At 37.4% G+C, this 17,581-nt stretch overlaps 2 protein-coding genes across 2 annotated transcripts; both read left to right on the forward strand.

Moving 5' to 3' along the window:
* Positions 1-992: 992 nt before the first annotated feature.
* On the forward strand, positions 993-3,812 carry LOC114261521 (cytochrome b-c1 complex subunit Rieske-4, mitochondrial). Its single transcript, XM_028201788.2, has 2 exons — positions 993-1,479; positions 2,929-3,812. Exons 1-2 carry the CDS (start codon positions 1,284-1,286, stop codon positions 3,570-3,572), a joined length of 840 nt encoding a protein of 279 aa, XP_028057589.2. The 5' UTR covers positions 993-1,283; the 3' UTR covers positions 3,573-3,812.
* Positions 3,813-4,867: 1,055 nt separating this feature from the next.
* LOC114261520 (putative beta-1,4-xylosyltransferase IRX10) lies at positions 4,868-9,020 on the forward strand. The gene is made up of 4 exons (XM_028201787.2): positions 4,868-5,167; positions 7,046-7,434; positions 7,619-7,860; positions 8,092-9,020. Exons 1-4 carry the CDS (start codon positions 5,056-5,058, stop codon positions 8,603-8,605), a joined length of 1,257 nt encoding a protein of 418 aa, XP_028057588.2. The 5' UTR covers positions 4,868-5,055; the 3' UTR covers positions 8,606-9,020.
* The last annotated feature ends 8,561 nt before the right edge of the window (positions 9,021-17,581 follow it).

Consider the following 17,581-nt stretch of genomic DNA (forward strand, 5'->3'; position numbering starts at 1 on the left):
TTTGGCTAGATCTAAACAAAAAATAATTGTCGGAGTACAATCCTCTCTCTATATCCGCCTTTCTCCTTTGATCTCTTTTTTTTTTTCTCTACTATACACTTCTGTTTTTCTGTTCTAATGGAGAAAATTTTCAAATTCTGAACAAGTAGTTTTCGAGTTTTAGTTACAGGCGGTGAAAACTATAAAATTTTGCAGTTTCAAATTTTTTTTGGTACTGGAATGAATCATGGTTTAAAACTGTAAAATTTTATAGTTTCAAATTTTTTTGGTGCTGGAATGAATCATGGTATAAAATTGTAAAATTTTGCAGTTTTATAACATTCTTTAGAACTGTAAAATTTTACAGTTTCATAACATGTTTTTCAGTTTGATTAATAAGGATAAATGCTTAATAGATTTTTGCTTTGAAACTGTAACATTTTACAGTTTCAAAACCTACTTTTCAGTTTGATCAATATTGGATATTATTTGCTTGAACCTTACAAAAATTAAAAAATAGCATATATTTTTTCCATTGTTGCTGTTTTTTGTCGTTTTATTTTTTTTTTCCTTTTAGTTTATCAATATTTAGCACGTTTTGCTATGTTTTTTTTGCTCTAATTTCTCCATTTATTCCTTTTTTTTCGGCAATATTCTAGACATTCTGGTGAGTCTCCAGTGATGTTCTTAACGTTCAGTGAACATTCTGAACATTCTGGCGACTTCTATTAACGTTCTTAACACTCCAGTGAACTTCCGGCGAAACTCCGGCGACTTCCCGATGATACTCCAGCAACTTCCCAGCGATGTTGAACATTCCGACAAGTCTCCGGCGACCGCTTGACGGAAGTCCGACAGTAGTAAGTTGTAACAGTGTTTGTAAAAAAAAAATTTTAATAAAAATAAATTTTTTTAATAACAATTAAAAATATATAAAACTAATTGATATAAATATTTTATTTAAAAATTAACGGAGTCTTAAATTTTGTACTTGAGACTTATCATTAAGTTACTCAAAATAAAAATAAAAGTTGAGGTCGGGTGGAATCTGTCTGTCGAAGTTTAGAGTTCAATCACACGTCGTCGTTTCAAAGCGTACACTCATGCGGGGGGCGTCTAATCGTCTCGTCATTTTTCAACTCGTACATTACATTACATAGGATCTGTGTGGCTTCTCATCTCATCTCATGTCATCTCATCTCATCTCTCTCTCTCTCTCTCTCTCTTCCCGAAGCCGAGAAAGCCAGAGAGAGCCTGTCCCATCACCGTAACCCTAACAAAAGGAAGCAAGGGAGGAGAAGGAGATGTTGAGAGTTGCCGGGAGGAGGGTCTCTTCTCTCTCATGGAGGTCCACTCAGGCATCTCCATCCGCCTTCATGGCTAGGAATCCGATCAACGGTGGCTCTGATTCACCCTCCCATGACCTTAGATCCATCTGTCCACCCCACACATTTTCTATTAGCTCCTCCTCCTCCTCCGTGTTCCTGGATCAAATCAGAGGTCAGTGTTAAGAGATTTCCCTTTCTATTTCTTTCTCAAAGCTTTTGTGCTTTCTGATTTATTTAGGGTTTCCCGTTTAACCTTACCTGCGATCGTTGTATCATCTCAATTGATTTCTCATTTGATCCGGTTCAAAGTGTCACAAATTTAGGAAAGAGGGGTAACAATAGTGATTATTATTATTATTATTATTATTATTATTATTAAAAATCTTTGTGTAGTTGTTTGTACATTACATATGATAAGGGATGAACATTGTTTGTTATTTATTTTGTCTTCCTCAATTTGCTCAGTAAGTAACCAAATGATGGATTAGTTTTTATTCAATTTGTTCACATAACATAACATATTGCTCTGAATAATTAGTTGCTGCAGTCCTTGCTCGCTGTTACTTTTTCCACTCTTTTAACTTACATTAGAAATTTGATTTTTGCATATATTGATTACATTAGAAATTTGAATTTCAATTGTTCATCTGCAATCTGTCTGTCTGTCAAGTCAAATATCCATTTGAGTTTCACATGATCAAAGACCAGAGTATTCATTCATCATTATTCTTTCTTCTCTCAACCAGCTTTGCTTTTCTCCCTTACAACTTGGATTTAATCAACAACTGTGGTGCATTGCTTCTATATCAACTTTTGATTAATTATTATAACTTTAAAACTGGTTGTTTTGTTGTCTACTTGGAGTTGGTAGGTAGGTAGGTAGCATATGCAAGGGGTTACTGATGTAATATTTTTTTGTCCTGTGTTAGCTCTCTTTGGGGTAGCCATCATTTCTGCAGATCTGTAAACTTCAATCAAAGATGGAAATGTATTATTGTACAAATGCCATATCCTGATCTGCTTATTATCCTTGGGAGTCAGTGTTAACTATGTCGAAGATAATGGAGTCCACCACACTTCTTTTGCCATGCAATTGTTATGTGGCTTTTCCTTGCTCATTTGTTTTTGTTGTTGTGTTGCTTTTGCTATAATTATTATCATAACATCATTATTACTTTAAGCTTCTATTGTTTTTGTCTAAATCTTTCTATGACTAGAAACTCTTTGTTTGTTTAATACATGTGTTGTCTTATTAAAAGAAAAAAATATTAATAAAAAAAAAAAAAATTCCTGAACATGCAGTTTTCTTTGACCCTGCAGTTTCCAGTCTAATGATTTTTGAGCATTGAGTTATTGTGCTTCTTGTATTAGCAAATATATGCTCCCCCTCCCCTTTTAGCATAACGGTGATGGGAGGAGTTGATATTTCTTTAAATATCATATTATTATTGCCCTGCAGTTTTACCATGGTGGAAATGTTTTTATAACGATTTTCAGTTACTGTTGACTGTTATTTTATTGTGTTTCAATTTGGTAGATGTGCTTCCAGAGAGTCCCAAACAACACCTCCCAAATAAATAACAAAAGAATATTGTCCACAATAATTGATTTATTGTTTCAGGATTTACTTCTGATTCGCTGGCTCCCACACATGACATGGGCATACTCTCAGACCTTCCAGCTACTGTGGCAGCTGTCAAGAATCCCAGCTCAAAAATTTTGTATGATGAGCACAATCATGAGCGTTATCCTCCTGGCGACCCAAGCAAGCGTGCATTCGCATACTTCGTCTTGACTGGTGGCAGGTTTGTGTATGCTTCCTTGATCCGTCTCCTGGTACTCAAGTTTGTTTTGAGCATGTCTGCAAGTAAAGATGTTCTTGCCCTTGCCTCCCTTGAGGTAGACCTCTCCAGCATTGAACCTGGGACTACTGTTACAGTCAAGTGGCGTGGTAAGCCAGTTTTTATCAGGCGTCGAACTGAGGATGATATCAAGTTGGCTAACAGTGTCGATGTTGCCTCCCTTCGGGACCCACAGGAGGATTCTGTCAGAGTTAAGAACCCAGAATGGCTTGTGGTCGTTGGGGTCTGTACCCATCTGGGGTGCATCCCTTTGCCAAATGCTGGTGACTTTGGTGGTTGGTTTTGCCCATGCCATGGCTCTCACTATGACATATCTGGAAGGATCCGCAAGGGGCCAGCACCATTCAATCTGGAGGTACCGACTTACACCTTCTTGGAGGAGAACAAGTTGATGGTTGGATAAGAATTCAGGATGGAGTTAGTCATCAGCAAATTTATTTCTTTCTTTTTGACGTATTCAGTAATGCTTTATGGACTTGTTTTTTGTATCTATTGCCAGTCCTAGGCAGGGCTATATGGCTCTGAATAATGCAACTGGCTTCTTGTTGAGCATTTTTTGCAGTCTTCATGGTGCTTGGAACGTACTTCACTTAATAATTTTTTTTGAGCAATACTTCACTTAATAATAAGATGCCTTTTTTCAGTTGTTGGATTGTACTTATAATGTGGCCTTCTCCAATAATGCTTGGAGTTGGTGCAGAATTTTTTAGGGTTAATGAGGCTCCCTCATCTTGGTTACAATGATGATTTGTTTTGTGTCTTCCTGGACATGGTTTTCCACGGTATGTGACAATTTTTATTTCCATGCTATCAAACAGTTGGGTGTGAGAGATAAGTTTTGCAGCTCTTTTATTGACATAATAAACAATCCAAGGTAGAAACCAAACGAATGCCAGCAGCTTCCTTTTTATTTAACACTTTCTTTTTTTTTTCCTGTTTCTTTTTTTTTTAAATTCAAATTTTGCTTTTCTCTTTCTCTTCTTTTTTTTTTTTTCCGTGAAAATTATCTGTTTGAAACTAAATTAATATGTTTGGATTTGGCCATTTGTTTCAGGGGAAGATTAAGGGATAAGTAATACATGGACTTCATATTTTTTTATACCATATGATCGTTGGATGAAATTAAGGGTTGATTTGGTGCAACTTATTTAAATTGCTTATAAATTATTATTATTATTATTATTATTATTATTAAAGAGAAGTGTTTGAGGGTTTTCTGATTATCAGTTTTCAAAAAATTATACTACATAGGTTTGTATTTATTTTAAGGATGTGTATTTTAAAATGACTCATTATATATCAGGTAAAATTTTGTGAATTATACAGCGTAAGTAATACACTTCAATTTTAATCTTTTAGAGATAATAATAATAATAATAATAATAATAATAATAAAGATTAATATATGACGGAAGAGGGGGAGGGAGGGGGAGCGGGAGTCGGGTAGAAGGTCCATTTGAACAGATAGCTAAGGTCTATCTAGCAGCAGCTTGTCATCAAACTGGCAAAACAAACAAAAACAGCTTTCAGAGTAATTAACTCGCATCAACTATATTCATGCACACGCCAACTTGTTCGTCTTCTTCAAGCAATCCTTTTTTATTTTACAATTCCTCTGTTTTCTCTTCTCTTGAAAACTTCAGTCTCCTTCTCAAAACCTAAACTCGAATAAAACCCTTCAACTACTACATATATGGAGGGGACATCCCAACTGTATTCCCCCCTCCACACACACACACACACACACATAAGTACACAGCTTTTTTGCACTCAATGAGTCCAAAACCCAAACATACCCATTTCTGTTTTACATGGACTCTTCTTGAACTCAGACTCAGAGATTGGGGCTTTAGCTTGAGAAATTCATTTTAAAAATAAAAATAAAAATGAGGGATTGTATTACGTGGGTCTTTGTGGTTGCTCTCTTTCACGGTTGTGTGTGGAGGATTGCCGGTGTTGAGGGGCTTGGTCACAGTGTACGTACAGAGAGAATTTCAGGTGAATTTGTCATTCATCCTTGTTAAGTTTGGTTCCCAACTGTCCTATATATTGTGCAGTAATTCTCTTTTCCGACATACTCTCATCCGCATTTTATGTTATTGAGTTACCTATTCTGTTTATTATCGGGGATTTGCCCATTTGGGGGGAGAGAGAGAGAGAGAGAGAGAGAGAGAGAGAGAACAGCATAATTCAGGATAGGAGAGCAGAGAAGAGAAAATTCATCCTTTCTTGTTTGGAAAAGAAAACAGAGTTTTGTTATACGTTCAAGAGGGGTAAAATTTGGTGTCATAAAATCCGTAACTACTAACTCTCATTCTTTCCTCCGCAATTTAAACTAGTGACTAGGGAGGAGAGAGAGTCCAAGAGTCTATTTTTCTTTTCTTTTTGAAGGGCTCATACTTGAAAATTCTGAGACTAGTAGCTCACGGGATTTGTATTATAAAGTTGAGTGCTACTTTTTCATTTAGTAATTCCAAATCAGATAGTGCTCTCCAAGTTTTTTTTTTGTGTTTTGTGTTTTGTGTTTTGGTGGCAAATATGCTAGTTTGTATCATCACCTTAAAAGACTAGTTTTTGTAGGAAAAATATCGAACCTTCTTAATTTGCAGCTAATCTAACTATTTTTCATCTGAGTTTCAGCTGCATGGTTTTCATTTGCTTGCGTGCAACCCTCGAATTGTCTTTTTTCCGTTGACAAATATTACCTTGAAGAATATAAAGCTGATTAGTTAGGGTTCAACTCCATAAAAATCAGATACGATACACAGACATGGGATGGTGAACTCATTCAACTTGAGCAAGCTTAGGATGTGATGATTGCAGTTCTTCTTTTCATAAATCAATAAAACCAACTTGTGTGAATGAATTTATTTCCTTTCCTATTTTGCATGTTGAGAGGGTAATTTTTGGAAAAAATTGGGCCGAGCTTCGAGTTGGGCTTTAAGGCCCAAAACACGGAGGATTAAGTAAAAAGGCCGTAATGGATACTTCGGCCTAAGGGGCAAGGTTACTCCGGTCTTGAGGAGACAAAGTTACTTCGGCCCAAGGAGGTGAGGTTACTCCGGCTCATGAAGAGATAGATGCTTTGGTCCAAGGAGAAGTAAAGCTACTCCGGTCCGTAGGCAACTCGGAATTAGGCCGGTCTCAGAGTTAGTCCGGCCGCAGTGTGTTCTGGGAAGGCCGGATTTTGGAATTAGTCCGGTCGTGACGTACTATGGTTAGGTCGGTCAGACCTTGCTACTTGGAAGTTTGAGCTCGCCAAGGTTGAACAGGGACAGCCGAAGTAAGGAATTAGAGGAGAAGACCGAGCTATGGACGGTTCGGCCCTCTGTGGCTCGGTATAGCCAATTTACTTCGGTTACATGGAAGTTCGGCCGTGGAGGAAACCATCCCACTTGGTTTAAGCAGTGGGGGAGGGTGTAAAAGGATAAGCATTATCCTTAGGAGATTGAATCCTAGGAGGACTCTGCATGGAGAAATACGAGTCCTACTAGGATTGTGCCATATGAAACTTATAAAAGCTCACAAGCAACACCTTGGAGGAGGTAATTGAACACAATCTTTCTGAGAACTTAGAGCTTTGTCTATTTGTCAAGTTTTCTGACTTAGGCATCGGAGAGGTTTCCGGCACACACCCGCCGGCTAGCTCACGTTTGTGTTTTCAGGTAACAAAGCGACGTCGTACGGAGGAGCGTGGACTTGGTCAACAGGATTATACGAGGAGAATTATTTCCTCCCCGTACACATGTCAAGACTTTGTTCAGTTGAAATTTTCTCAAATAATTGATCTTTACACTTTTGTGAGTTGTTTTCACAAATTTTATGGAAAAACCCGAAGTATGGATAATAAAAATGCTACGGTTTCACTAAATGTAGGAAGTGCCGGTGATGTCTTGGAAGATGATCCAGTGGGAAGGTTGAAAGTTTTTGTATATGAGCTTCCAAGCAAATACAACAAGAAGATCTTGCAGAAGGACCCCAGATGTCTCACCCATATGTTTGCTGCCGAGATCTTCATGCATCATTTCCTTTTGTCCAGCCCAGTTCGAACCCTCAATCCCGAGGAAGCAGATTGGTTTTATACCCCTGTATACACCACTTGTGATCTCACCCCCAAGGGTTTGCCACTGCCATTCAAATCTCCACGAATGATGAGAAGTGCAATACAACTCATCTCCACAAACTGGCCTTACTGGAATCGAACAGAAGGTGCCGATCACTTCTTTGTTGTACCCCACGACTTTGGCGCCTGCTTTCATTATCAAGTAAGACAAATAGTTTTCTTATCATATTTTCGATGACACCAGTTGCTGGATGTTAGGACTAGAGTTTTCTGTCACAACTTTGTTCTCTATTTAATTGCTATTACAGGACTCACATCTAACTATCGAGACTGTAGCGGGAATTTCTGATAATACAGTGGATTCAATTATTGTTGACATTTTGCAGGAAGAGAAAGCGATTGAACGGGGAATTCTTCCATTACTTCAGCGTGCTACCTTGGTTCAGACTTTTGGACAGCGTAACCATGTGTGTTTGAATGAGGGTTCTATCACAATTCCTCCCTATGCGCCTCCACAGAAAATTCTGGCCCACCTGATTCCCCCCGACACTCCTCGGTCCATCTTTGTCTACTTTCGTGGTTTGTTTTATGATGTAAATAATGATCCAGAAGGGGGTTATTATGCAAGGTATGTTTGTGCTTCTTAAAAGAATAGTATGTTTTGTGGAGTTTCTCAATGTGAAAGGGTAGTACAAATACTCTTATTGAGTTTTCATTTGAATGCTGACTTGTTAATATTTTGCTTTTGTTGTGATGTGGATGAAATGGGCGTGAAACTCAATTTCAACCTGTATCTCAAATTGGGTACCTCATGTGGTAGTAGTATGATCCCTTTCTAACATTTCATTTCGATGTGCAGAGGTGCAAGGGCAACAGTTTGGGAGAATTTTAAGAACAATCCACTCTTTGACATTTCCACTGAACACCCAACTACATACTATGAAGACATGCAGCGTGCTGTTTTCTGTTTGTGCCCGCTGGGGTGGGCTCCGTGGAGTCCTAGACTAGTTGAAGGGGTGATATTTGGCTGCATTCCAGTTATCATAGCAGATGACATTGTTTTACCTTTTGCGGATGCCATTCCATGGGAGGAAATAGGAGTGTTTGTAGCAGAGAAAGATGTCCCACATTTGGATACAATCCTTACATCAATACCAACAGAAGTAATTCTAAGGAAACAGAGGTTGCTTGCGAATCCTTCGATGAAACAGGCGATGTTGTTCCCTCAACCTGCCCAACCAGGTGATGCTTTCCATCAGATTCTAAATGGACTAGCTCGGAAATTGCCACATGATGAGAATGTTTATTTGAAGCCAGGTGACAAAATCTTGAATTGGACTGTGGGACCAATGAAGGACCTCAAGCCTTGGTAAGTGATGCTTGACTATGCAATTCTTGGAACATAAGGCAAAGTGGTATTAGTAGGAATGAAACAACACATGGTGCTCAGAATTATGATTGAAAACTTAGTGGAGGACATGATCCATCGCTTCTCCATAAAACCCATCGGATTTTGAGTGAATTTCATTGTTTGAGGGCTTCAATTTCGCATTTTGCTAAAGTTTTCATCAATTAATTATTTGGTGTATGTGAATTCTGTATTATTTTTGGAAAATTTTCTTTCATTAAAACTAAATTTGAGCATGACTCAAATTTGGCTCTTTGGTTCTTATTATTTTGGCAAGCTTAGGATTCAACAGAATTATACAAAAGTTTTACGGTTACAGATTGTGCACTTAAATGTTTCCAGCACAGCAATAAAGGAACATGCATCTTTTCAACAATAAATTCATGATGTAGATCCTCTTTTTCTTTTTTTGGGGTGAAACAATAATTTGAGAGAGTGATAGAGGATTGAGAGAGAGAGAGAAAGAGCCACAGAATTGTTCAGTGAATGTGTATATTACAAAGAGATTTACACTCTCTTTTATAGAGAGGAAAAGTTACATAGGGTGCCAATTAGCACCGAAAGAAGAAAACAATTGGGGAACATTCATTATGACTATCACTAATAATAAACTAACATATAGCACACTAACATGATACAATAATAAACTATACAATAATACTATACAATAATAAACTAACATCCCCCCGCAAACTCAAGGAGGGAAAGCATCAACCAAGTTGAGTTTGGAAACAAGATCATGGAAGCGGCCAGGAGGATGAGCTTTAGTGAAGATATCAGCGGGTTGATCGACTGAAGCAATAGGGAGAAGATGAACAGTACCACAGGTAACATGCTGGCGAATGAAATGACAATCAATCTCAATATGTTTGGTGCGATCATGAAAAACATCATTGTGAGCAATCTGAATGGCACTCTGATTGTCACAATAGAGAGGAGTAGGACCAGAAGCAGAAACACCCATATCAGCAAGTAGCCAGCGAAGCCAGAGAAGTTCCGGAGTAGTATCAGCAAGAGCTCGATATTCAGCTTCGGTGCTAGAGCGGGCAGTGAGGGATTGTTTTTTGCTACGCCAAGCAAGAAGAGAATCCCCTAAGAAGAAGCAGAAACCCGTGGTAGAGCGTCGATCCGTAGGATCCCCAGCCCAATCAGCATCGGAAAAGGCACGCAGATCAAGAGAGGAGGAAGCAGAAAAGTGAAGGCCATGGAACAGAGTGCCTTTGAGGTAGCGAAGGATGCGGAGTAAAGCAGTATAGTGGGGAGTGCGGGGAGCCGACATGTACTGACTAACAATGTGAACGGCATAGGCAATGTCAGGACGAGTGACTGTGAGATAGACAAGACTGCCGACGAGCTGGCGATAAAGAGTAGCATCAGAGAGAAGAGTCCCATCGAGAGGAGTGAGACGAATCTGATGATCAACTGGAGTAGAGGTAGTTTTGCAATCAGTAAGACCAGCACGAGCCAGAAGATCGGATGTATATTTGGCCTGGGACAAATAGGAACCAGTAGAATCATGAGAGACTTCAAGGCCTAAGAAGTAATTAAGAGTACCAAGGTCCTTCATTTCAAACTGTCGGTGGAGAAACTGTTTGAGGTGGAGAATACCAGTTTCATCATTACCAGTGATAATCATATCATCCACATATAAAAGAAGAAGAGTGGTACCATGAGAAGTAGACCGTATAAAAAGAGCAGAGTCATAGGAGCTAGAGGTGAACCCGAAGTCATGAATGGCAGAACTGAACGTAGCAAACCAAGCACGAGGCGCCTGCTTGAGGCCATAGAGAGCACGCTGTAGTTTGCAAACCTGATGAGGTTGAAAAGTGGACCCAGGTGGAGGTTGCATGTAGACCTCCTCAAGAAGATGACCATTGAGGAAAGCATTTTTGACATCCATCTGAAAGAGCCCCCAGTGGCGAGCAGCAGCAACAGCAAGTAAACTGCGAACAGAGGTAAGCCGAGCAACAGGAGAGAATGTCTCCTCATAATCAATACCATATTCCTGGTTGAAACCCTTGGCAACAAGACGAGCTTTGTAGCGTTCAATAGAGCCATCAGAATGTGTTTTGATTTTGTAAACCCATTTGCAGCCAATTGCAGTCTTGCCAGGAGGAAGATCAACAAGATCCCAAGTATGAGCTTTGTCTAAGGCCTGGAGTTCATCAGTCATAGCTTGCTGCCAAAGAGGATTAGTACAAGCCTCACGATAGGAGGTAGGTTCATAAGTAGAGAAGGCAGCAGATCCAACAATATAATCACGAAGATGGAGATGAGGTGGAGGAAGAAAAGATAGTAGAACTGGAGGTCATATGATTACAACAGGCAGAGTCAAAATACTAAGAAGAGTTACCTGGGATTACAGACAAAGCAGTAGGAGGAGTTGTACCAGAGAGAAGTTGTTTGAGCATGGCCTCTACATCCGTCGGAGAAAAGTGAGGGGTAGACAGAGCAGGTGACTCAGAGAACCCCGCAGAGGCAGAAGCATCAGTGTGAGGAGATTGATTCCTGGAAGCAGCAGCAGCAGTGTGATGAGACTGATTCCCGGAAGCAGCAGTAGCAGTGTGATGAGACTGAGGCCCGGAACGATGAAAGCTTCCCCGGGAAGAGCCACCGCGAGAGGAGTGGCTATTGGAGGATGATCGAGAAGGATTGCGAAAACAATCCTGTTGCAGATGACCAGGACCAAGTTTGTTGCAGTAGCGGCAGGATCTGACGGGGCAGTTGACCAGGAGATGTGTTGAAGGAAGGCCCCGATTCTGACAATAGAGGCAAGCAGTGGTCCGCTGGGGAAATGATGGCCGGGACGGAGGAGTGGCAAGAACAGAGTCCACATGATGAGTTTGAAGTGTACCAAGACGAGTCTCCTCTGATAGCAACTCAGAAATTGCTTGTTCAAGAGTGGGCAATGGATGACGATGAAGCAGAGAGGCACGTACGGGCTCAAAAGAGGAAGTAAGAGCCATGAGAAAGTGCACCAATCTTTGCTGGTTGCGATAAAGAGTAAATAAAACAGCATCTTCGTGGTTATGCCAAGTCGGTTCTGAAAGAGCAAGCTGATCCCAAACAGAGTACATTTGAGAAAGGAAGTCATTAATGGACTGAGTGGATTCTTGGCGCATGCGATGAAGTTGATTCTGAAGTTGATATTGATGGGCAAGACCAGTAGTCTGGTATCGTTCTTTCAAAAAATCCCAGATGTCTTTGGCAGGAGTATTGACAGAGTCTAGCTGAAAGCGACCAAACTGAAGATTGATGGAGGTAATAGAGGTATTAAGAAACCAGGTAATGATTTGGTAATTCTTACTGTCCCATTCCTCAAGTCGGTCTTCATATGTAGCAGTATGAGCAGTAGTTTCAGTAGTGACACTGTCTTTTACTGGTTTAGTCACATCCCCGGTGACAATTCGCCAGAGCTTCTTGCCTTTAAGAAAGGAAGACATGGCTTGGGCCCACAGAACATAGTTTGAACCATTCAGAATAACGGAAATGGGATGGGAGGTATCAAGACGATCCATAATACTAGTTAAGTAGGATTAAAGCAACAGGAAGAGACCTGTAGGAGCAAAATTTGGTAAAACAGAGTGTACCAGTGAGTCCGGAAGGTCGAAAATAGCCAGAAAAGGCTGCTGGACAGAGATGATGTCAGCGATGATGTCAGCGGCGCACGTTAGCAGAGTGCAGGGAGGAGCACGTTAGCAGGAAGGCGGCGGCGCACGGTAGCGAACAGGCGCAGGCGCGGCGCACAATAGCCGTTTTGGCGCACGCGGGTGCAATGTAGTGAAGCGGCGCACGAAAGGCGCACAATAGCAGGCGCGGCGTACGGGAGTGGCAGGGCTGACGTCAGCCGCGGTTGTGTGGGCGCGTGGAGGCGCGTGGCGGAGGTGAGTAGCAACAGATGGCGCGTGCGGGCACGTGTGAGAGTGGTGGCGGAGCTGGTGACGCGCAGAAGGTAAAGGCGGCGCATGTGGGCGCGTGGAGGGTGTTCTGAGAACGGGCTAGGTGCCGTTGGAATCGTGAGAAAATTCCGAGCGATTTGATGTATGCCACTGTGTACGGGACTAAACACCAAAATCGAAAATTGCCAGAAATGTAACACTGGGCTCTGATACCATGAAACAATAATTTGAGAGAGTGATAGAGGATTGAGAGAGAGAGAAAGAGCCACAGAATTGTTCAGTGAATGTGTATATTACAAAGAGATTTACACTCTCTTTTATAGAGAGGAAAAGTTACATAGGGTGCCAATTAGCACCGAAAGAAGAAAACAATTGGGGAACATTCATTATGACAATTGGGGAACATTCATTATGACTATCACTAATAATAAACTAACATATAGCACACTAACATGATACAAATAATAAACTATACAATAATACTATACAATAATAAACTAACATGGGGGTTGCTTCTTCAGTACACAGATCTTCAAAATATTGAGTGTTCAACAGAATGGTGGTAGATAATGTTAATGACCAAGTATATGTTCAATTTTGTATGTGTGAGCGTGTGTTCGTAGAGCTTTTTGTGATGCACCCAATCCATGCTTTTCGTTGAAGAAGAATGATGGATGTTGAAGAACAAACAACAGAAGAGAAGGTAGTAGAAGTGTCTTTTTTGTGCGCTGTCTGTCTGGCAAAAGGGCTGTTTGGTTTGAACCAAAAACATAATTAGAAGATTTGATAGCTTAGAAAGGAAAATTTATATTCAAAAGCCTACCCAAACCAATTACAAATGTGATTACAGGAGTTCCTACTTGTTGAAAATTTTGATAGGAGTGATCGAAACAGTCCAAACAACATGGGTTATTGCAATCTAAGGAATCCACAAAGGCTCCTCCCAAAGACTATATTAGTGAATGCAAATTTGTTTACACATATGTAAATGATGCATAATATCAATAGATTGATTGAAGTGTAAAAAAATAAAAAGAATGATGTAATTAGGTATTTTGTCTTTTTTATTATTTTAATAAAAAAAAAAATTCTTCCCAAATGGATTGTCTCACCAAAAGTTCAAAGTACTTTTTACCAAACCATATTTTATGAGATTAGTGACCCTACTATTGCTACCTTTGCCACCCTATCATATCACCGCACTAACTAACCAACACCACTATTATTACTACCACAAGTAAAATATTAATTTTAACATCATAATCAAACATTATAAAATACCTTTTACAAAAATAATAATGATTAGTAGTCCAAAAAATTATGACTCGAATGACTCAAAACATCCAAAACGACGTCGTTTTGACACATTTGAGCCATTCGAGTCACAAAAATTCGGATCACCAAACATTTTCCTTACAAAAAATATCTTTCATAGAGGGGATTTATTTTTTTTGCGAGTCATAATTTATTTATTTGCAATTAATTTATGTACTGGTCTTTTATCTTATATTTTTCCCAAATTATTTATGATAATTTGTCAAGAAATTTAAAAAAGAAAAGAAACAAAAAAGGAATTTTTGGTGAAACCACCCCTTTTGGGCTTTTTCTAGGATAAAAGACAACCTTAACTAATTTAGTTTCAAATAGTCGTTGAGAAAGATGAGAGTTATCTCAGGAAGGACGTATCATAATTTTTTCTTCTTTTTATGGACAATATTGCCCTTTCACACACACACACACATATATGGTTTCGTTTGGCAAGTAGTGATTTTAGTCAAAAAGTTACTAAAACTAAAAAGTCAACAATTTATATTAAAAGTCAAATATTCTATTTTCTATGCAATTTTTACACATCTTTTCGTAAAAAATTAAAAAGTTATCTAAAACATATTAATTTTTTTACATCATATTTTAGCTAAAAAGTCAAAAAGTTACTAAAAAAACCTTTTCCCAAACAAGACCTATATATCATATATTTGAAAATCTAATCAGTGAAGATCTTGTAAAAACTCGATCTCAAAATCTGAAGATCTCTCCACTAACAATCTCGTCGTCGGTCAACAATAGACGATTCGCCGCCGACGATCTAACCATATTTGCTTCGATTACGTGTTCTTCAACAATCTCGAAGTCTGTATCAATAAGAGCTTCATATTTCAAATCTGTATCAGATTTTGAGAGTTGCATCAATATTGAGAGTATAGATCTAGTTTTAGAGGTTTTGCTTCGGTCGCGTATTTGATTATTGTTTAAGTTTGATCAAGTATGTTGATTTGTTAATTAGTTGTTTTGTTTGTTTGTTTGTTTGATTTTTTTTTTTTTGATTAGTTATTTTTGTTTAATAGAAAGAGAGTAAAATTTTATTCTGGTACTATGTGTTCTGTTTTGTTTAGAAGTAAAATTTTACTCTGGTTCTATGTGGTTTGTTTTTTGTTTGAGAGTAAAATTTCACTTTGATACTATGTGCTCTGTTTTTATTTGATAAAATAAGAATAAAATTTTATTCTGCTATTATGTGCTCTGTTTTTGTTTGATAGAATGACAGTAAAATTTTACTCTGGTATTTTGTGCTTTTGAGATTTGTTTTTGGACTCGTAGTGACAGTAAAATTTTACTTTGATTGCCAGTAAATTTTTACTGTAAACTGATTGTAGATTTAAAAAATGGTTCCAGCACTTATGTTGTTATGCAAGTAGATCCAACATTACTGATGATGAAATGGATTTAGTTCCTATGTTTAAAGGACTTTTGTTGTCTTTTGGATGGTGAATGAAATTATTCATGTAAGCCAAAGATTTGTTGGAGGTGCAAAGGATTTCCGAACTGCGTTATGTAAAGATGCCATTGAGATAGGATTTGAGTTTGTGTATGTAAAGAATGACAAGTGTTGGGTTACTACTGCGTGTTCAATAAAAGACATTTTTACTATATTGTTGAATGGTTGTTTATCCAAATTTATGATTTTGTTGAATTTGACATTTTAATTTTTTTTTTCCATGTGGTTGAATTAGTTTCATGTAAGTGAACTTATAATGGAGTTTTTTAACATGAAGATTTGAAGTAAAATTTTAGTCTTAAAAATAGTAAACATTACTTTTCTTAACATGAAAGTAAAATTTTACTCCTATTCAGAGTAAAATTTTACTCTATTTCAGAGTAAATTTTACATTGAATTAAAAGTAAAATTTTACTATGTTAGAGTTTGTTTAATATGAGTGAAATTCTAGTCTAAAAGATAATAAAATATTAGTTTTCTTAACATGAAAGTAAAATTTTACTTTATTTCAGAGTAAAATTTTACTGTATTGCAAAGTAAAATTTACTCTAAATTGAAAGTAAATTTTACTGTGTTGTTGAATATTTGTCTATGTAGTTTCTTATTTGTTTTTTGAATTGAAAGTAAAATTTTACTTTAAAGTATGTGAGTTCTATAAGAAAACATTTCCAACCTGCACCAAAATTTACAACAATACACAAAGTCCCTGCTGCTCATAACGCAATCTTTGTGCAAAAATAATATAACATCACAACTACATCTATTATCAAGTGACAAAATATAAACTGTATCATTGTATTCTATCCATAACAATGTTCCATTCTAATCCATAACAAGTATAACATGTATCACTGTTACTCTTTTAGCATTCTTTCACCTACAATTACTCTTTCAACATTCCTTCATTTACAAAAAAGCAAAATTACATTCATCATTCACATCAGATACAAAAACACAGTTCTCAAAAGTTGTCCACATCGTCGTCCTTGAAGTCTTATTACTTGGCTATTTTTCTTTTGAGGTTGAACTGTTTCTCACCTCATGCTTTTGAAGAATCATTCAAAAAATCAATGCACTATTAATGCTTGGAAATTGTTCATTTCATCATTTTTCATAGACTTTGCAATATGCTCATCTCTCATGATTTGACGCATGATGTAATATACAATAATTCCGCAATCAACACTGTTAATAGAAATCAAAATCTTGTTAAATTTACTCAAATTTGAAAATCAACAAAATCATAAAGCTTACCATTTCTAATATATAAACAAAGAATATTCATGAAGCCAAAGAAAAAAAAAATAGGGAAAAATAAACAAACATTGTAATGAAACAGTAAATTTTATTGTGCAAGTAAAATTTTACTCTGTTTAGAAGTAAAATATTACTCTCATTGAAAATAAAATTTTACCCTGATTGATTAGCAGTTTTGTTTGTAACATAAATCAATAAAGGCAGCAAACAAGCAGGCAAGCATCTACACTATCACTTACTTTTGAAATTAATGCAATTAAATTACATAAAAGCAACAAGAAAAGCAAAATCGAAATCAACCAGGCACACCAAACTGCATCAAAATCGATCGTTTCTAGGGTTTCAGTTAAGGTCAAAAGCAATAAGAAATGAAATGAATATCGAACAAACTCACATTATAATCCATATATTGTAATAAAAAAAAATTCCACTATTATCAACACAAAACAAAGATAAAATCCATTCATCTGACATTTAAGCAAATTAAAACATCACAATGCCAAAAAAAAGCATACAAAGAGTATAAGAGAATAAACTTTATTTTTCATTAATTAGAGTAAAATTTTACTATTACGAAAACAGAGTACATAAATGAATTATAGTCGAATTTTACTTTAGATATATGAACAAATAAACATAAAATCCTCAATTTTTCATTGTAATATATCAATTTATTATTTTTTTGACATATGTAAAGTCATTTTATCTCAGATATCAAGTTATTGATCTTAAATATGAGTTCATAGGCATCAAATCTGAAATAGTGATGGTTGACAGTAAAAATGATGGTCACCAACCAACGGTGAGGATGAGTGATGCCAACCGATGATAGAGATGGTGGAGGCGATAAACAACCATTGAATGTGGAGTTCTTGGAGAAAGAAAGAGAGCTGTAAAAGAAATAGAGCTTCTCTAACTTGTGATGGTTGATTTGGAAGTAACGATCGGTAGAAGATGATGAAATTATTCAATAACTTTGAAGTATTCGATAATGGCACTTGAAAATCTC

The sequence above is a fragment of the Camellia sinensis genome, chromosome 5, assembly GCF_055761805.1.
Source record: "Camellia sinensis isolate YWXY chromosome 5, ASM5576180v1, whole genome shotgun sequence".
NCBI lineage: Eukaryota > Viridiplantae > Streptophyta > Magnoliopsida > Ericales > Theaceae > Camellia > Camellia sinensis.